General features: G+C 33.7%; 4 protein-coding genes across 5 annotated transcripts; 2 read left to right on the top strand and 2 right to left on the bottom strand.

Annotated features, from left to right (window-relative positions):
- The first annotated feature begins 1,114 nt into the window (after positions 1-1,114).
- LOC140884372 (ABC transporter G family member 5) lies at positions 1,115-3,230 on the top strand. The gene has a single exon (XM_073291112.1). It carries the CDS (start codon positions 1,213-1,215, stop codon positions 3,136-3,138), a length of 1,926 nt encoding a protein of 641 aa, XP_073147213.1. The 5' UTR covers positions 1,115-1,212; the 3' UTR covers positions 3,139-3,230.
- A 3,760-nt stretch (positions 3,231-6,990) lies between these two features.
- LOC140882162 (3'(2'),5'-bisphosphate nucleotidase 1) lies at positions 6,991-11,471 on the bottom strand. Its single transcript, XM_073287968.1, has 8 exons — positions 11,175-11,471; positions 10,722-10,797; positions 9,300-9,373; positions 8,896-9,101; positions 8,192-8,402; positions 7,795-7,893; positions 7,552-7,705; positions 6,991-7,364 (listed from the first exon to the last, which is right to left on the bottom strand). The coding sequence occupies exons 1-8, from the start codon at positions 11,409-11,411 to the stop codon at positions 7,201-7,203; spliced, it is 1,221 nt and encodes a 406-aa protein (XP_073144069.1). The 5' UTR covers positions 11,412-11,471; the 3' UTR covers positions 6,991-7,200.
- Positions 11,472-12,296: 825 nt separating this feature from the next.
- Positions 12,297-14,821, bottom strand: LOC140884677 (SWR1 complex subunit 6). 2 transcript variants are annotated; one of them, XM_073291508.1, is made up of 5 exons: positions 14,739-14,821; positions 13,650-13,756; positions 13,432-13,534; positions 12,981-13,087; positions 12,297-12,873 (listed from the first exon to the last, which is right to left on the bottom strand). In XM_073291508.1, the coding sequence occupies exons 2-5, from the start codon at positions 13,752-13,754 to the stop codon at positions 12,670-12,672; spliced, it is 519 nt and encodes a 172-aa protein (XP_073147609.1). In that variant the 5' UTR covers positions 13,755-13,756; positions 14,739-14,821; the 3' UTR covers positions 12,297-12,669. The 2 variants fall into 2 exon arrangements, with proteins under 2 accessions (XP_073147609.1, XP_073147610.1); XM_073291509.1 differs by having other exon boundaries at positions 14,756-14,785.
- Positions 14,822-17,986: 3,165 nt separating this feature from the next.
- LOC140884410 (U-box domain-containing protein 25-like) lies at positions 17,987-19,882 on the top strand. Its single transcript, XM_073291161.1, has one exon. It carries the CDS (start codon positions 18,475-18,477, stop codon positions 19,699-19,701), a length of 1,227 nt encoding a protein of 408 aa, XP_073147262.1. The 5' UTR covers positions 17,987-18,474; the 3' UTR covers positions 19,702-19,882.
- The last annotated feature ends 1,574 nt before the right edge of the window (positions 19,883-21,456 follow it).

The following is a 21,456-nucleotide window of genomic DNA, read 5'->3' as shown; positions in this document are numbered from 1 at the left end:
AGTTAAATACATGATTTTACTTCATCACAATACGTAACCTGTGAAGTTACATAGAACATTTACTTCATCAGCCAACGTAAATGTCCAAGTCATATATATTCTACTACTGTAAATCTTTTTATCACTTAAAGAGATTTTATGAAATAAATATTCCCTTCGTATAGAAACATAGCAAAGAAATTATGTACGTATTCTATTCAATTTAACTAATTTGTTCATTAAAAAAATTAGGAGCCCTTCATGATAATAGTCAAATATATAGATTATTATTATCATTAATATTTTTGGAAACAGAAATTAAATTACTAAATGTAATTAATACTTATGATTTTAAAAAAAAAAAAACAATTCTAACGAATTATTGGAAAATAGGATAAGTATCAAAACCAGAAATTATTCCTTCATGAAAGTGCAGCGTTGTTACCATAAAAATTGAAGTATATATAGTTGTAAGTTAGTGATTTGGCTCCCTCAACTCATCACATTCTTTACAGAAATAAATTCAGGCATTGGAAAGAACAAAAGATGCTTTCTTTTTCATCTTTCTTTCCCTTTCTTTCTTTTTTTTTTTTTTTTTTTTCTTTTTCAATCATGAATTATAGCAACCAACTCAAAAGCCATTGATTTTTATAAATTAGAATCTACGATTTCTAATAATAATGTTAGAAATAGTTGAAAAATTTCACGTATTATACATTGCTTTCACGTATAAATTAAACTTAGAATGCCATGTGTGATGTGATGTGACATTTATCGCCAATAATTCCATGCTATAAACATATATTTCTATTCATATACAAACACTAATCATGCATGCACGTGAACAATATATTAATCAAACAAAAATCGAAGTGTAATAGTTGTAATATCGGGCCATAGACCAACGTAATTTCTAGATTTCTTGAATTGCAACGCTACGAAACAAAATTAATGATATTTCAATTTCATTTCAAATAAGGGAATCGTGTATCTACCATACATATGAACACATATGAGATACACTAGTAACCATATGATAGCTAGCGTGAACGTACATATATATCTTTCGAATATATACAACCCCCACAAAAACATATTCCTCTATCAAATTTTAAAAAAATCTCAAAACCTTTGGTCAAAGTTGAAAGCATATAAACTTTATCCATCGCTAGCAAATACCAACAAGTCGCCAAAAAAATATAGGGAGAGGGAAAAAAAAATCGAGTTTCTTCAATGAAGAAACAAGGTTGTGAGATTGAAGCTATTGGCATAAACTACACAATCTCCACACACAAGAAACAAACCAAACACCCCCAAAATCATGTCCAAGAATATCAAGAATCACATCAAAAAAACAACATCGTACAACAAAAACCAATCAGCCCACAAATCAAACGAGTCCTCAAAGATGTCAACTTGAGAGCAAAGCCTTGGGAAATCCTCGCCATCGTCGGACCAAGCGGAGCCGGGAAATCGTCGTTACTCGAAATCCTCGCGGGGAAGATCACGCCACAATGTGCTTCGATATACATCAATCGGCAGCCACTCGAAAAGTCCCGGTTCATGAAAGTTTCGGGCTACGTGACACAAAAGGACACATTGTTCCCACTCCTGACCGTCGAAGAAACTCTCCGTTTCAGCGCGAAATTCCGGCTAAGTCTCCCCGATCACGAACTGGACTCGAGGGTCAAGTCCCTTATGCAAGAACTCGGCCTGGATCATGTCTCCGGGGCCCGAGTGGGGGACGACAGGGTCCGAGGCATATCCGGAGGAGAAAAAAGGCGAGTCTCGATCGGAGTCGAAGTGATACATGATCCAAAAGTGCTGATTCTAGACGAACCAACATCAGGGCTCGACAGCATTTCGGCATTTCAGATAATGGACATGTTGAAATCCATGGCGGAAACTCGTGGGAGGACTATAATCCTGAGCATTCACCAGCCTGGATTCAGGATAGTGAAGCTGTTCAATTCCATCCTGTTGATGGCTAATGGATCGGTATTGCATCATGGATCATTGGATCTTTTGTCACTGAATCTGAGCCTGATGGGACTAGAAATCCCACTCCATGTCAATGTGATCGAATTCGCCATCGAATCCATCGAAACAATGAAGCAGAATCAGGCCGAGCCAACATCACCCATCCAGCACCAGTACCAAAACAGGGGAGTGGCTGAAGAAGCAGGGAGGAAGAAAACAGGGCGTTCCACTAGTCTACAGCAGCTCTTTCAACAATCCAGGGTGATAGATGAGGAATCCATCGAAGCAATCGGATTCGACTTTTATCACGGTGGTTTCGCCAATTCAAGAACGCAGGAAACCTTGATCCTAACTCACAGGTTCTGGAAGAACATTTACAGAACAAAGGAGCTTTTCGCCTGCAGAACCATCCAAATGCTGGTGTCTGGGATTGTTCTAGGATCGATATTTTACGACGTAAAAGACGATTTATTCGGAGCAGAAGAAAGAATCGGGCTTTTCGCCTTCATCTTGACATTCTTGCTGTCCAGCACAACAGAAGCCTTGCCAATTTTCTTGCAAGAAAAGGAGATTCTAACCAAAGAAACCTCGAGTGGGAGCTACAGAGTTTCATCGTATGCGATAGCAAACGGCCTCGTTTACTTGCCTTTTCTGCTGATTTTAGCAATCTTATTCGCTATACCAGTATACTGGCTGGTGGGATTAAACCACAGTTTCATGGCTTTCTTGCATTTCTTGGTGCTGATTTGGTTAATTCTCTACACAGCCAACTCTGTGGTGGTGTGTTTCAGTGCAATGGTGCCGAATTTCATAATCGGAAACTCGGTGATCCAAGCGGTGATGGGATCGTTCTTCTTGTTTTCGGGATACTTCATATCCAAGGAAGGGATACCAGATTACTGGATTTTCATGCATTATGTGTCATTGTTCAAGTATCCGTTCGAAGGGTTCTTGATCAACGAGTTTTCGGAGTCGAAAAAGTGCTTGGATTCGATGTTCGGGGCGTGTATGATCACAGGGGAAGATGTTCTTAAGGAAGAAGGATATGGGAATGAGCAAATTAGTAGATGGAGGAATTATGTGATTATGGTTGGTTTTATTTTGGTTTATAGGTTTGTTTCTTACTTTATTTTGAGGTGTAAATGCTCGGGGAATGGGATCAGAGGTTTTTTCTTCTGAACATCCTTTTCTCCTCTCTAAAATCTTTGATGATTTGATTTGTCTTTTTTTTTTCTTTTTTTTTTTTTTTTGGTTTTGTGAATGGTGTTTAATTAATACATGATGAAGTGTTTAAATGTTCAAAAGACGTTTTTAAGTTGTCGAATTTATACTAATTTGGTTTAGATAAGTTGTAATAATCTCGTATCATCATGAGTTACAAAGGGTATTGCGATTATCGAAAGAAGTTGTTGTGTTAAATATTGATGTTACGATGGTCGGTTTATATTTTTGGTCTGATAATTCGTATTTTTTTTTTACTTTTGGTTTTGTTTTGATTGTCCTATAGCTTATATTTTTTATCGACGTTTATCGTGTATACCGATTAAATAATAACAAAAAAAAAACATACAAGTAAAAAAAAATTAAAAATAAAAATTGATTATAACAAGCTTAAAAATGAAAATAATAAGAAAACCATACAAGTTACATGGCTAAATATAATAAATTCATTATTAAGAATTCTCAAATAAAAATGTATGCATTATTACAAGACCAAAAATATATTAATTTCTCCTAAAATTATCCTAGGATTAAGTTGAATTATTGTCACGACTTATATTATATTTGTTAAAATAATTTGGTTTATATAACGGTAAACGAGTAGGAGGGATTAAAGGGTGACACTTGTCAAACAATAAGATATAAAATCCAAAATGCATTTATTAACATTATGCTCATCAAAATTTATGGTTGCTATCGAATATATTAAGAATTCCTCAAGTTGAGAGTAGTTTAGAGGTTTGGGGTTTATTTGCCAACGATATTATGATGTGATGTGACAAACGAAATGGGCAGATTCATTTAACATTTTGTTCTGAGATCCCCGGATGCCTCCAAAAACCAGGTTGTAACGTGAACTAATATTTGATGATTTCATATATTCAAAATGTGAACCATAGAAAATGTAGTTTATATATTCGTGTAAGTTCAACTTCATTTTAAATCATACAACAATAAACAAAATTATATCTTAATACATTAACAGTTAACCGTCGTTAAATACATGGGTTTAATTCAAATTTATGCTAAAAAATTTAATGCCTCGACTTAGGTCGATCTATCGGTCGGTCGGTCTTATGTTTCATGTTATGATATGACCAAAAAAATGTATTGATTTTAACATCTTTTTGAGATAGATTCATTTTGGTTAAACAACGTTGATATATGAGAAAATCACAAATTATTTTATCGATTCTATTTGGTGAGGGCAAGACAATATGTGGCGATGGAGAGTGTAGAGTTCACATGCTACGTAGATATTTGTGAAAAAAAGGTGGTCTAGTTTTTTGCCACATATATATACTAGACTGCCCCTAAATGACAAACTATTTTCACGGACTACATTCTTTTCCACCACACCCATACCATTCTTTACTTCTACCCTACCATCACTCACTTCAAACTATTATTAATTAATCACACACACACACATATAAATATATCATCATAAAAACTTTAGTGAAACATTCTTATAGATATCAATTTGGTGAAACGAATTATTATTTGGTTCATGAAAAAATATTATTTTTTATATTAAAAATTTATTTTTTTATTATAAATATAAATATGATTGACCTGTATCATAGAAATAGCGGCAATATTGTCTCACAAGATAACTCATATATTATATGTCAAAGCCTACTAGCCTAGAGGAGCAGCTCTAAAGAATTATCCTTTCTTTATTTGGTTTTTTCAATCCATAGTTTTTTTTTTCCTTTTGAGCTTACAAAAATACTTCTTTTAATTTATTAAAAGAGTAAAATTATAATTCACCATGTTATACCAAATTTAACCAATCAGATTAAACATGTAACTATTTATCAATTATCATTTCATATAAAACTAAAATATTTTAATCATAACGTAATTTTTTTAATCTCCAAGTAAAACGGCCTAAAAAAAACTTTTGAATATGTAAACATTTTATGTAATAATATGGGTCAATCACAACACTTTATTTATGTAAGAAGCAAAATACACTATATGTAAAACTGATAGCATTTTCGACTCCTTGTTTTTAAAAAATAAGTCATAAAAACCCTATTAATAGAGATGAAATATGTTTGATTTTTTAAAAAATAAAAGATTTAATTAACCTATTAATATCTTTTTAGATAATTTCGTGTCTTTTAAACTTTTAACAAAGATTGTTGATACAATTAACCCCAACACTTAACATTTACGTTGCCAAAATCGTCAAAAAAAAAAAAAAAAACATTTACGTTGCCAAATCAGAGGTTGATATGTACATATCAACGAGCGATCGGCTTGGGTCCCGATGGTGACCTCAAATGAATCATTTATGTGGTGGAGAGTTAAAGAGGAAGATTTTTTTATACTACATGTCGTTGTACGGATGATATTTTAAAACTATAAAATATCAGTCATTTCCATATAATTATTTTTATTTTAAAATTATAGCCACACAATATTTTTATTTTATCATTTTTTTTTACTTTTTGAAAATTACAATTTTGTGCCACCCGTGACTCTTCTCCCGTGAACCACTATCTCATTTTGCACCAGCACAACGCTATTTCTGTGGCAGAGAATAATTTTCAAATTTTAAGTGTTTGATGAATTTTTTTTTTAATATTAACTTATTTTATTTTCTAATTTAATAAGCGTAATATATATATGTATATATATCAATTTGAGACATGTTTGCATCGAGGTGCAAAAATGTTAGTATTGTATTTTGTTGAATCAATTATACTCATGTAACTATGCTTTAACGATCAATTTTAGTCATTTTCGTTTGAATCATATATAATCGACTAATTTCACTGTTTATTTTCTGTTATTAAGTTGTTAAACATGTGTGCATGTTACGAAAGATTTTTTTAATCACGTGGTTTTAAAACTTTAACCTGTACATGATTTAAATAAAATGACTAAAAGTGAAGATTGAAATATAATTTGTAAAACTTTAATCGATTAAATACAAAAATACAAAACTAAAAGTATCACACTAGTACATACATAACTAAAATTGGTAATTTGTCTTTTAACAATGGTCAAATTTAATTTCCCCCTTTATATAAAGAAATAATTGTTATATGATAAAACAATCATTAAAGTTAGGCAACAAGAATGACACGTGAATAAGATAAACTAACCAAATACTAACCATATGCACCCTTAAGCAATTCATGTTGTCCCATAAAAATCCATTTCTTACCCTTAACTAATATTAGTTCACGTGTAGATACCATGCAAATTGCAACACCATAAATTCGTCATTTTTACTAGTTTTTTTTTTCATACACTCTATTTCTTTCGATTTTATGTAGTACGATAACGTACCATCGAATGTGAATTCTATGTTACATCGAGTGATTTGATCAATATGATATATTTTTTTATGCATTGCTTAAAGATCATGAACGTGTTTTTCGCGATATGATCTCATGGATTTATATCGTGAAATAGATCGACCTGACTTGTATTTACGATAAATAATAATCCTCTTGACAAAAAAAAATACTAGTTTTGCGTGGGTTGATCAAATAAAATATATAATTCGTAAAATTGATTCGTGAAACAATTTCATGAAAATTTTGTGAAAAATTATTTTGATGTCAAATGAAACGTAATACGACAATATGGAGTGTTACTCGAGCTCTATTTGTTTAGTTCAATTCTGATTATCAAACTCTAATAATGAGCAAAAGCTTGCAAGAAGACTTAAAATTGCCTTGAAATGCAACTGATAAATTAATGAGCGTATGAAAGTCCAGAAGCAACTCTATGATATAATCTCTAAAATTGCATTAATTTATTTTTTAAAGATAAAGATTTAGACTAGACTGGTATCGAATTTTAATCACCGTTATTGATAGGAACCGCCACAATTGCAAATTATCGGAATAAGCTTATTACAATGGCTTAAAATTTTATTGAGCAAAAAATAAAAGGCTTTCAAGAAAGGTGATTCTTGATTTTCTTCTCCCACAAAGAGTACCGTGCGGTTGAATCGCACGAAAACCTCAGCACAAATCGAAACACCAGAGACTGTACTCACAGGGATGATGCTTTCTCCTTGATGGATTCTTGAACAGCCTTCAACAGAGACGGCATCAACTTCTGATTTGTGACGATGATTCCTGTGTCCAGATCGAGATATCTTCCTCTGGAGAAGTCCAAAGGTTTCCCATCGGCATCTGCTGCAACGCCTCCAGCTTCTGCACAATCAATATCAACAGTCATTTGATTGATTTCATCTATTTCAAAACTTGTTTGAACATAACCCTTTGATCTGCATATACTGTTTGATAAATAAGGGGTTTCCAGTAAATAAACAGCATGATCAATAATATGATGCTGCTTTCATGCAAATAACAAATTAAGTTACAGGAATTATTGAGCGACCTGCGACAACAATATATCCAGCTGCATGATCCCATATCTTTTCTCGATATCCTTTGTGAGGAAATCGCAGATAAATGGCTCCATCTCCTCTAGACAAAGCACCATATTTAGCTTGGCTATCTATCCTCACAGGTGGCGCTTTAACGCCAAGTTTCTGCCAATAAATTCTGTATCATAAGATTTCACGTAGCAATAATACAAGTGTTCGCAAGTAAGCAGGGACATAAATAACAAAATTAGTACCTTCGCTATCATGCTAGATAAGTCATGCATTGAGTGTGCAGCCTCAAAAGATTCGAAGAATGATGCTTCTTCAGGGTTATCAGTGGGACTTACATGCACCTGAACAAATGGAAAATCAGATATAAATGTCAGTCCACGTTATCCAAATTGAACTTCCCGTTTTTATAAATTTTAAGGATGTCAACAAACTGAAAATATATATTCCACGTTCCAAATTAAAAGTAACAGTTTGACACTTGGCCACAACTTTACAGGGTAACCAAGAAATCATATCCAAAAATTTCACCTTTTCAACACTCAAATCTTTTAGCTTTTGTAGATATTAGCAACAATGAGCTTAGAGAGGATCACGAAGCATCAATGAAACTAGGTCACTACAAGCTTAAAGACTACAGACCTTAGTTGGCGAGGATCCATCAAGGCTCTGCATATATGTTCCAGCATCAACCTGAGCAAAAAATAGGCAACCAACTTTACTGTCAGGGTTTTGCTGGTCGTGGCAAGCAACTGATCCCAAAGGAAGATTCGGGCAGGCTAATACTCCAAGCACAACTTTCCCTTCATCTAGCAATGCTAATGCAATAGCATATTGATCTCCTCTTAAAAATCTGCATTTTCAGGTGAAATTGCTGACTTATTGCCAACTAGGGTTCACAATACTTTAAAAAATAAATAGAACAAGTTTTTGAAACTCCTACTTCAGAGAGTAAAACGAAATTTTAAATCCAGGAACTCCGACAATCTCTTTTTCCTCTTTGTTTTTGCTTTAATCTCGGCTCTAATTCGTAGAGCTTTCAGATATTCACTTCCTTTCCATGTTCATAATGAGATGAGTTATGAGTGGGACACTAAACATGTTCTGGTACATTAGCACCAATAAATGAAGGTAAAATACTTTGCCGGCTATAAAGGAAAAAGGTTCATTGCTGTGATCTCACGTCTCATGTAAGATGATCTCATGTGATCTAAACAAATTGTGCCAAGAATTTACTCGAGATGAATTTCTCAAATGCCATATCTCCAAAATATCAACATATCATAGAAAATTAGGAAAATGTTCAAGGATAGAGTCCTAATGGCATTCCCGAATTATATGCTTACCCTTTGGTACCATCAATAGGATCCAAAACCCAATGCTGGCCATGGGGACCCCCTTCAGATTTTCCTTTGTCGATGGCAATAAGTACGTCTTCCTTGGATAGAGGTGATATTTCAGACATTCCATCAGTGGCAAGGGTCTCATTCACAAGTTCTGTTATGCGATGCAGTATTTCCTTGCTTTCTTCTTTTCGGAGGTCTCCTGAATCCTAAAAAATGCTAAACCTTACAACTCCCAATCAAGCAGCACACAATAAGTAGCAATTTGCAATTTGAAAGGAGAAAAATTCATTCCTAACATATCCCCAAAGGAGAAGGAAACAAATGAAAGGAATAAAGAATCAAAGAGAAACCAGAACAGAGAACACTTTTAGAGATCAACAGGAAGACAAGAATTCAAGGCTTACCTCTTCAGCAACTAATGAAAATGATACCGATGGCAACTCCTTTTCCAACATGAAGCTAACAATAGCTTGTGAACCTGCATAATAAATGCAAGCACGAGTAAAATGAAAATACTGATTCTTGAATCATGGCTTGGCAACTTAAAAGCTAAAAATCAACAAGTTGCATCTGCATCTGCATCTGATGATGGATTATTTTGCTGGGCTGATACAATCTTGATAGCTCCAGCTTCTAACAGTAATTTCCAGCTTCTAACAGTAATTTAAATTTTTAAGGAATTCCCATGTCAATAGCAAACATTTTCTAACAGCTGGTGGTTTATTAGTTTTCTCGTCTTTGCAAGCACACTATGAGAAGGCACGCCGTGATATACCAATAATCAAATACTAAGGTTTTGGGATGAAATGAAATGAGGGGAAGGGGAAGGGGGGCTTATTTGTGTGAGAACAAATCATACATTTGCTTCTTCCGTTTTGCAGCCACTCTTTTTTACCAAAGAAAAAGGAAATCTGCAAATGTGAATCCATTCACGTTTATACAAAGCAATGCATACACGTCATTGCTCATAAACTTGTTGTCAATCGTATTTCTGCAGAAGACAAAATGAAGAGAGACAAAAACACACAAAAGGAAAATTATGTCGCTACTATAATTCAGGTGGTTGAACGTGAAATTTATTCCGAAGCAGGTAGAACGGGAACCAATCAAGTCAGAGGTTCTCAATGTACAACAATCAACTCAAGTTCTGTCCTAGAAGAGAAACAAAGAAGATATGGACGCTTTCGTAATGAATTAAATAGATGTGGTCATATGAGTCAATTTGCATTTGCAGTTTTCTTTGTCTTTTGACAAAGATGGTGGTTGCAAATGAAGAGAGAAAGCATGTGATACATTTTTACATGAGATGGGGATCCTTGTAAATAAAGATCTCCCTTCCCTCATTTCATTCTATCCCAAAACCTTCTCGTACTTAAAAAGAAATTGAATTGTCTAATTTTTATATCATAGAAAGGGATCGTAACCCACAAAACACCACAGCAAAACCTTTTCCATCTTGTTTGTGGTGTTTAGCCTAATGCGTTTAGGGGTTTACCACATAAGATAATGGCATTCATCTTTCCTTTTTATTTTCATATTACCATCTCTGTCTCTGTCTGATTATCGCATTTGGGACTGATAGCATCCTCCTCCATATTAGAAATTAAATTGATGTGGCGCACAACTCGTCAACTCCAAAATATTTTAGATGTAGTTATGGCATATATATATAAGAATAAGTTAAAATATTGATTTAAGTTGATTTGATATGATACCATTTACAAAAGACACAATTATTGAGTCAAACCATTTCAAAACTACACTCGATGCCTGTTAGATAAACAATTAACATCCCAGATGAACTATTATGCATTGAGATAAAATACCATAATCCGCGACGGTTACAGGACTTTTATCAGATTTTGACTGGACATCAGACTGCAGCAATGCCCTTTGCACCTTCTGTGAAGCGGAGCAGCACAACATATGTTAGTCACATTTCATGGCACATAAATTAGCAAGCACACTCAAATGCTGGCATTTCCTCTGAATCGAAGATATAATCATCGAATGAATCAAGTAAACGGTACAGAGTAGACACTAATACATAAAAATAGTAAGCCAAACATCACCTTACCCACAAAAACAAAAAAGATAATCCTCACTCCCCCACCCCCAGCGAATCAACAACATTTTGCAGTATGTCAAAATTTCAACTGGGCAAACAGAAATTCACCCAAAGAAACAAACTTTTCCATCTGGGTAATCCTAAAATGACACGAAATTTGTCTACCCATAATCAAATTCGAGAAAACGGGCTAAAAGGCACAAAAGAGAACCTGACATAGACGCGCAGCAAGAGACGCAGCTTTCTTGGCAGCATCGAGTTGCTTACCATAAGACATTGAAGCAACAAATTTTCTCCTCACGGGCAGCAGCTGTGGAGTTGTAGAATTGCAGTGACAGGTAGAAGAGGGAAGAGAAAAGAAAAATGAAGGCTTCGATACGCTGTGTGGTAGATAGGGGTTTGTACTGAAGATTCGTAGCTTTAATGGGGTGCGAGCAATTGAATTCATTCTCCCTTCCACAGCGGGGAAGAGAACCGTCGGTTGGAGTATCACAAATTTCTAGGCACGTTTTGGTTGGAGCCATCTTGGTGATTCGGTTCATTCGTGCGATCCGATTATATAAATCTGTTTTTTTTTATTTAAAAAAAAAGTCGATTAAGATAAATTATTGGAAAAAAATTTATTATTTTTATTTAATTTATTAAAAAAATAATTACATATTTTTTAGATGAAGTTCATAAAACGTTTGTTCAAAAACGTTTATAAGTTACAATGTATAAGAAATATAGTTAAATGTAATACAAATTTATATATCCGAGAGAAATATAAAAACGTAGCATGTATAATTAAGATGGAAGTAACATGCTTTTATGAAATAAGAATATATAATGATTTACTATCTTATGAATGAAGATTGACAAATGTTTTTATTAAAATAGAAAATTAAATAATTAAGAGTTTAACTTAATTAACAAATGAAAATATTAAATTTATATCATATAAAAATATGACAAGAGTGAATATTTATTTAAAATTTAATAAATAATGATGGTTGGTTTTTAAAGTCAAATTCGAAAATAGTAAAGGTTCTATGTCGCTTAGTGTGAAAAATAACACATTGATTGATTATTTATTTTTGTTTTGTCCAATGTTTGTCTTAAGTTCTTGCAAAGATTAGTGTCATACATCATTATCTAATCAAAATATAATAATTTATTATCCTTACGTTATTCATCCATCATCCAATCATGAACCAAGTGCTACTAATTTATTTTCTATACGGAAATGAAATTCAATCTATTGATTTATTTTTTTCGAAAATAAGGCCCAGTTTGATGCAAACACAAGGGTGCTCATAATCTAATTTAAATTAACCATTATTCTCTTATTTAAATCGAAGCGCAAATTTTCGAGCAATTTCGTTGGATCCAATCTCAACCAACCAATTTACACCCAAAAAAAATAAAAAATAAAAAAATAAACCTTCTCGAGGAAGGTACAACTGCAAATAACCAAAAACTACACAAGTTTCGGAGTTTACCACAAAAAAAAAAGAAGATGAACACTGGACAAAAGAGAGACCAGGTGGGTGATTCCAAGCTAGAGCAATACAATGGCACGCCTATGATAAATGAAAATACAAAGGGACCCTATCTCAGCATTGGAATGAACCAAGAAAAGCAACTCTCTCAATGGCATGAAGTAGCGCCTGAAATATAGCACCATGTAGCAGTAGCAGCACTCAGCTTGGTTTAGGCCTCATCGTTCAAGCAACAAATTTCAAGCAGCGGGTATCATTGTGTATATTCTGGCACCGAATTGAACAAAACCGCATTCCACACTGCATGCACGTATAGTTAGAAGTAAATCCACAAACTGTGCAAAAATGGCGACGGGCAGTACTACTTGGAGGTCCGACGGCCGCTCTCAAGTAGGTGGGTATATGTGCAGGCAATGATTCCAGATTGGCCTAAAGTTTAGGAGTTTTGTTGTCAGGAAAGATAAGTGCAGCAAAAAACATTTAACAGGACTCGGAGGCGGAAAGAGAGAACAACCTCCTAAGTCTTAAGCATTTACCTCATGCAAGAGCTCAAGGAATGTTCTTGGGGCCTTCTTAGCATTTTCAAGCGCTTTCGCTTGACGAGTTTTGCGTTTCGTGCTTTTTGTTTGCTTCTTCTGATATGCTACACATTAGAACACGCGAAACGATCTGTTAAAACAATAAGTAGATGTATAGAGAAAGCCCCACCCCCACCCCCAACCCAAAAAAAAAAAAAAGGACAATCTGAACAGATAAACATATGATTTGCAAGAGAACGTTATGAAGGATAAACGGCTTAATACTATTATCATGCTATGAGAAGAAAGTCAAGAAAACTGATGAAGAAAGCCAAGTGTAAACTTATTTTTTCCCTTTTTCTGGAGCAACTTGGTCCAACTCCATCCAATAGCATGTATCAATAAATGATTCTGTTTGTGATAGCTGCCAGTTTTAATTGTGATACCATAAAAATAATCACAAAGTAACCTTGATCATCATCGTCGAGAGAGGCGTCATCATCGTCATCAACTTGTGCAGTCTCCAATCCAGCATTATCATTTTCCAAGGCTTCCAGACGAGCAAGCATGGCCTACGCAAATCACTTATGGAATCAACAGTGGCTATACAAAGCCAAGCTCCACAATGTTTAACAAGAAAAAAAGTTAATATGAATGGATAACAACAGGAATACCATTAAGACGGACCTGGTTCCGATTATCAGCGCTGGTAAGGGCTGCAGACATTTTAGGGGCAACCTTTCGAGTTCGCATGGACATGCGTCGTAGTGAATTGGGCGTCTCTTCGTCCATTGCTGTAAAGCAAAAGGGCCGTCAAGACTTTATACAGCCAACAGATGCACATAAAATTCAAATAGAGTCACGAATAAACAAGTTTTTCAAAGCACATAACCACGACATTTAGGGCTGGTTCGGTATGGTATACCGAGTTTTCCAAATAAAACCGTATACCATACCGAAAATTTTGGTATCAGAAAACATGAAACCGGTACCGGTAAAATACCGTCGATACCGAAACTATATATATAAAAAAAACTTGTTCATCCTCTTGCAAGGCACTGATTGATCACCAAGTACCGATACCATATATGGGTCATTTCTATTCCAGGTTAGAGGTTTTATATGTACTAAAACAGTATTCAAAACATAAATGTGAACTAAGGAAGAAAAAGGAGAATGCTTTAAAATGGGTATTTCACTTGGTACTCTGCTATCATATATACACTATAATATATAACTAAAATGAGCGTTCAGTCAAGTAATAAAAAGACTAACTGGCTTATCGATGGAATCCTTGATGAGGGTAGTACACAACGAATTCGAATTTCTAACTACAATGGAAAACACATCAACGCAATAGTGAAACAACAATAAAAACCAGCAGAATAGCAAAAGGAGCTCACCTCAATAAACACTAACATACAAAAACAAAACGAGCTCAATCCCTAGACCAAACTCAAGCTCGAGTTCATCATCCTACTCGAACAACTTCAGTAAAAGAGCATACTGCTCTTCACGCTTCTTTTGCAAAAACTTGAAAAGGAAAAATGATAAAAGAGCAACTGACACAGCACAATGCATTTATAGCTATAGTGGACTAATTAACAACAAATCCACAATCATAAGTCATCCAATTCTCCCCCACAGACATTTCAACAAGCACTTAACTTACCATCAAGAGGACTGAATTTTTTCCTCTCGTTCTTCAGAAAAAATAAAATCAACAATGTATAACATAATTAACAAAAATTATATGACATTGAAAGGAATCAGTACCTCCTTGAATCCGATACCTTGAAAGCAGAGATTCGGCCACTCGTGTTTTCTCCTTCCTGTACTTTTTCAAGCTGAATTTTCGAAAATTTCAAATCAATAGGACATATAGAAAATCGGGTCGGACTCGACCCGTTAGAGTTATTCAGAAAATAAAAGGAGCCCGTTAATTGATTGGGCTATAAAATGAGCCCATTAACTAATTGGGTTGTGATTAAGTTTTTTTTTCTCCCATGATGATTGAGTTGGATCACCACGGATGCAAATATGCAATCGCTTCTTATTAAGAATTTATTTTAATCTAAAAATAATAATTTATTTTTAAAAATTAAAATTTTAAAATTAGTGAAAATTGCAATTTTGGTGAGTTTATTTGTCCTTTTACGATTTTAATAATCTATATTGTCTAATTTATGACTTAACCTACTCTTTTTTTTGGGTTATTTTGTCTTTCTCGATGGGAGGCTGATGTTAAACCGATGTAGAACTTAACACCGATATAACATTCACCACACCTGCACAATATCACATTAACACTCAAAATGAGAAAGTATTCAAATACAAATATTAAAGCTTTTGCTTGGGAAAAAAAATACTTATAAAAGCTGACTTAAAAAATACTTTTTAAAGTAAAATGTTTCTGTTTTCAAATTGTCTCTTAAAATATATCAACTCGCTCCACAATGACAAGTTATTCCCTTTTTTTATATCATTTTGTGAATAAAAAGTTTCACACAAATCTATTCACGTTAGCTTTTTTATTTTTATTTTTTCGTGTCGTAGCTTGGAATTTGGATCGTGTTTTTCCACAAGGCCACAATTTATACATCGATTAGTTAACATTTGGATATGGGTTGCTTTCTTGGTGTTTTGATAATGTTTCATATTACTCATGACATGTACGAATAAGGCCAATATGAAAAGGAGTTCTATGTTGTCCTTACCTTCATTCCATGATTATTGTACTTTGCATAAATTTTCCTTTAAATAATAATTAAAAAATAATAATTTAGTTGATTTTTTTAATTATATACTTGTGTTTATTTATTTATATGAAGTTTAAAATGTGAAATGTTTTTATTTGAAAATTAGTTTGCCTATTCAGAAATTAATGTTTTATTGAGTAAATTTTCATTTACTTTTAGGTGCGTAAAAAATGTTTATATTCCACTAATTGTTATCAATATTTGAGTAATTTATTATCATCAATTTAGATTTATTTTTATTTTTTATAAATCTTTGAGCCATTGATATATATCTAATAAAAAAAATTCAAGTTTTGCGAAAATTTCTCGTGTGTAGTAATTTAAAAATTGCGTGGATAGTGACGATGATAGATTAGTTGATAAGAATAACGAATGGTATGACTGGTTACATTCTTATTCGATTGTAATTCATTTGTTCGATTTAATTTAATATATGTGTGCGTATGGGCGAGTGAGTTTCCATTTAATCCAAATTTTCATGAAATTAAATTTATTTATTTTTTCTATTTTAAAAGATTTTATATGTTTGTTCCCGTATGCAATTGATTTTAGTGGTTAAACTTTGAACCAAATTAAAGATTAAACTTTTTAAGTAATATTAATTATAGTAATGTTACATATACAATAAATATTATACGGTCATTCTTGCAACATAAAAATTTTATGTATCAAATTCAAATCTCACAATACAATGAACATAAAATCTCATTGACATATTCAAAAAATTTTATGACATAATTATTGTAAATATTATTGACTGTCATTTAACATTATTGTATTAATTATTCATGATTACATGGGAGGTAGCAGTTAACATGTCAATCGATGTTACATGCAAATATTCAATTCCAAAGTTGAGTACTGGATCGAATAAACGTATGCATTTGACTAATACTCCTAAATGTTATACCCAATTAGATAAACTTCATTTAGTTCTTTTCATTTTCTCAAATATATAGTCAAGTTTTTACCTTTAGTCTTTTTTTTCTTGATTTCACTCTTGTGCTATCTCACTGAGTTTTGGACAACATGCGACTATTTCTTTATATAATAAATAGTGATAAAATTAAAATAAGAAGTGTATATGTAAACTTTGATCTTTGAATGATTTTCTTAATCAACGTGAAAAAACAAACTAGTATATGTTATATGTTGAATGATGGAGTACAAAAATAATACCTATAAATGTTTTTACTCCTGTCTTAATAATGTGGACTTGGACTTAACTCAACGAAAAAATTCTTTAAGAGGGATTGCCCAGTTCTATATATATATAGAACTTTCGGGAACTTTACTCAACCGACGTGGGACAATTAACACACTCTTAGGAATGAAAATCTGGAGCGTAGAGATATTAACAGGTGACCCAATTATGGGAAACCCAACTTTGATATCATGTTAAGATTTGGAGTTAGATCTAATTCAACCAAAAAAACTAGCTCAAAATGATAGAATTGTCCTACATATACAATTATCAAAAAAATTTATCCTATCCATATGAGATACAACTAACACACCAACATCCTCTTCATAGAATAATTCCCTTTTCCAAGAAATAAACAAAAATAGTTCCAATTCCAAAATTTCATAACATCTCGAATCTGCGAAACTTAAATGGCTTAAAACACCTCCAATGCGTGACAGCGCGAGAAGACCCCAAACTAATTAAGAGAGCAAGTCTAACATCTCAATCGTGGATTAATATTATTATTGAAATAAAATAAAATAAATCTAGGCCGAACGAATCGCCAAAACTGAGATAGTTAATTTTTTTTAAAAAAAAACAAATTTCTCCTTGAAAAAAATACATTAAAATTTTCGAAAATTTCAAAAGCTAAAAAAAATTGAAAAAACGAATTCACACAACCATGTTTATTTGGTTTTGGCTCACAATCCTTAGAAATAAAAATACAAATACAAATAAATAAAATTATTCCCTTTTGCACATGGTGTATAGTGGGGCACCCCCAAAACATTGATTCTTGTCCTTGTGATTCAAATTCAACAATTCAACTATAGAGTTTGGTGCATTCAAACTTCAAAATTAAAACAATTAGTGTCTCTTAGGTAAGTCAGTTTGACTGGCAAATGTAGGCCAACAAATAGTAGGCCCCATCTTTCTTTTTTAATTATGCACTATTATTAATTCTAATCCATTGGGATAGGCCTAAAAACAACTCCCCAACTTTATGCTCATTTTTGTTTTGCATCTTGTATTTGTATTTTTGCGTCTTTTGGTTTTTTCTGCTAACAAATTTCCACTCATCCCTCCACTAAGATCTTTTCACCAAAATCCCCTCCTATCTTCTAAGGGGCGCACCCATATATAGGTTTCGGGACCAAAACAAAAAATTCCATTTTCTAAAAAACTATAAATAAGATCCGAAATCCGATCTTTTTGCCATCTCGTAGAGTGTTTTTTCTCTTTTTCCCCCTAAATTTTGGGTAAGAGTAATAGAAATTGGGAAATATTTTTTAAAGAAAAAATGTTTTAAAAAATATTTATAGAAAAAGGGTCAAGCCCTTGCATGTGTTCGTGTCAGTTTAAAACTGCAGATTTACGAACAAAAGTTGCTATTAAAACAACCCCACCTTTCATCCACTAAGCAAAACCATACATCAACATTTTATCCCTTTGCCAATATCTTCTTGTTATGTTCTGTCACAAAATTTCCCTCAATTCTATTTCTGTTGAATCTTGATGCATCTTCCGCTAATCTTTTTATCCACTTAATCTTCATCTTTTCTTTGGGATGAAGGGTGGTGCGGAAATCACTGTTCCTCCTTTGTTCACATGTCCCATAAGTCTAGACTTGTTCGCAGACCCTGTAACGCTCTGCACCGGACTAACATACGACAGGTATCATATCGAAAAGTGGCTAGCCGCGGGGAACTCGACGTGCCCCGTCACAATGCAAAGGCTAAACGACCTCTCAATCGTGCCTAATCGCACTCTCTGCCATTTGATCAACCAGTGGGTCCAATCCAGCGCCCGAGTCCAGCAAGAATACTGCGACTTGGAGCTTACCGATCACTCCGACCCTTCGTTCGATTCGATGAAGCGAGTTCTCGAGTCGGACCAATCCACATTGGAGAAGAGGCTACAAGTGCTGGAAAAGATCGAGTCTTTGTTTCAAGAAGAGCCCTTCAGCATTAACTCTTGCCTGATCAGATTAGACTTCTTCGGATCGTTGCTCGAACTTGCTCTAAGAAATGCAGAGAGCTTGCATATTCAAGAAAGTTTGGTTCTTGTCGAAAAATCACTGATTTGTGCACTGAAACTGATGCCTTTTAGCGAAGTGGAAGGTCTCAACATGCTGAAAAAGGACTCCAAATTCGAAGGGTTCGTTCATTTATTCCAGCAAGGGAGCTCTTGCATCAAGAAAAGCTTATGCCTGATAGTGGAAACCATTTCATCCACGCCAGAGACTCGAGACCTCTGCGAAAAGATGGGTAAATCGAGCGAGATCCCGAAAGGAATTATCCATCTGATCATCCACTACAAATCCGACGAGGAAGTAGAATCCGCGATCAGGGCAATGTCAGCGCTATCCAACCACGAACCAAACCGCGACAGGCTAGTACAAGAAGGCGCGGTCCAAGCGCTAATATCCTACGTGTCGAACCTCGAAAAACACGAGAGGAAGTTGGCATCGATCACGATGCGGACGATCGAAAGACTTGTGTCATCAGTGGACGCCGCCAAAGGGGCCTTGATAAGCCACCCGGCCGGGGTGGAGTCGCTGGTGAAGATGGTGTTCAGAGTGTCGAACCACGAAGGCAGCGAAAGCTCGGTGAATTCGCTGCTGATGATATGCTGCGAGTCGAGAATGGGTAGGGAGAAGGCCATGGTGAGCGGGGTATTGACGCAGCTGCTGCTGCTTCTGCAGAGCCAGTGCAGTGGGAGGGCTAAGAGCAAGGCCAGGATGTTGTTGAAGTTGCTTAGATCCAAGTGGAGTCACGAGGAAAGTCTATGTTAGCACATGGGTACTTGCATCTGATATGTGAACATCATCTCAAGTGCAAAAAAATATGAGCTGACGGATCCCCGTTCAGGCCACAGACAAACTCTAGTCATGTGTTGTAGCCTTGTTTCATGATTTTTTTTGTTTCTTTTTCTCTATTTGTATATGATTATTATTATTGTAAATTTTAATTTTTGTTCGATTTATGATGTTTTGTGATATTTTTCTTACTCACGACCTGGAAAAAACATGTAATTGTAGTTAAAAACACTTAGTTTTAGTATAGTATAGATGCTGACGTAAATCGAAATATAAAAGATGTTAGGATCTGAGAGAAACTCTCGTTCTCGACTTTATGATGATAAAAACTGTCTGAGATAATAAACTAGAGTCTTACTTTGACTAAAAGACCAAAAGATGCCAAAACATTAAACAAACGAATCTTAAATAAATGAAAGACGGATATATAAAACAAATTTAAAGATATTGATAAAACCATCTGATAGTCTTTAAGATAAAGATAAATATTTTAATTTATGTATGTATCGTATCCATTGGTGTCGTATGCCATTGATTGGACTGGTTTTAGAAAATCAGGTTGGGAGGGGTTTTATTTCATTTTCATTGAGATAGTAAATAGCCTATTTAACTAAGTGGATAGAGTATTGTTTTCATATTGTGGTAGTCATTGGTTCAAATTCAATTGTAGATAGGACTTAGAAAAGGAATTCTTTTTTCCCAAAATATTAATAATATTCATTTATTTTCTATTTTTAATTATCGTGACACGTAAAATATTATAAACTATTAAAGTTTGGTTTAATTCAACTTACTTTAAGGTAATCAGCCTAACATGAGATTTAATGATTCATGATTTATCATGTCAGCACTATAATATTAATTATGCATATGTGTTGAGATGTAAATCATTGGATGCATGATTTGAGTACTACCTTAAATGTAGGATCTCATTAACCAAAAAATTTCCACATGAAAAATCATACGTGACTCGTTATGTGCAATTAAATCAGGAAATATGGTAAGAGTATGATCAAACTAACCAAAAGGAAAAAGAAAAAAGAAATGTGTATAATAGAAAGAAGTATAATATGGGAAGGTGGATTTAGGTTTGGTTCAATAAAATAGATTTTCTCAAGCTAGCGTTTTTCAATTTTCAAAATTAAACTCGAAAGCTAGACAAATTAACCAAAAGGAAAGCAGGTGTTTATTTTTATTGTTTACTTTAATTACAATAGTTTCTTGTTTTTGAAACTGAAAAGTATATGCACCAGAAAGAACTGGATCAGAACTCGACATTTTAAATATATATACTTGTAAAATACATGGGTATTTTTTTTCTAATCTAGTGGAAAACTGTCCTAAATCAGGCTGATCAATAAAAATGTTTATAAAATAAATATTAAATTCTATATCATCAATTAATATCTAAAATTTTGACATTTTTTATTCTCGAAATTTTTTTAAGGAATTTTGAACGATCAATATATTAAATTTGTGACAATTTTTTTTTTAAAAAAATGGTTATTCTAACACAAATTAAATATATTTTATTCAGTTTAATATAAAAATTGGTTAGGCCAATCTAACATAATATTATTATTTATTGCCTCCAAAAACAAATAAATAAATAAAATCAACGCATGGTCATCTTTCGGCTTAAAAGTTAATATCCGAGCGAGGACCATAAATATTTGCTTTATAACTAATTTTTGGACGGAGAATTCAGTACCAGAACACCAGGAAAGCATA

Source organism: Henckelia pumila, chromosome 2 (genome assembly GCF_033568475.1).
Source record: "Henckelia pumila isolate YLH828 chromosome 2, ASM3356847v2, whole genome shotgun sequence".
NCBI lineage: Eukaryota > Viridiplantae > Streptophyta > Magnoliopsida > Lamiales > Gesneriaceae > Henckelia > Henckelia pumila.
Note: the sequence above shows the minus strand (reverse complement) of the source record. Positions and strands in the feature narration are given on the sequence as shown.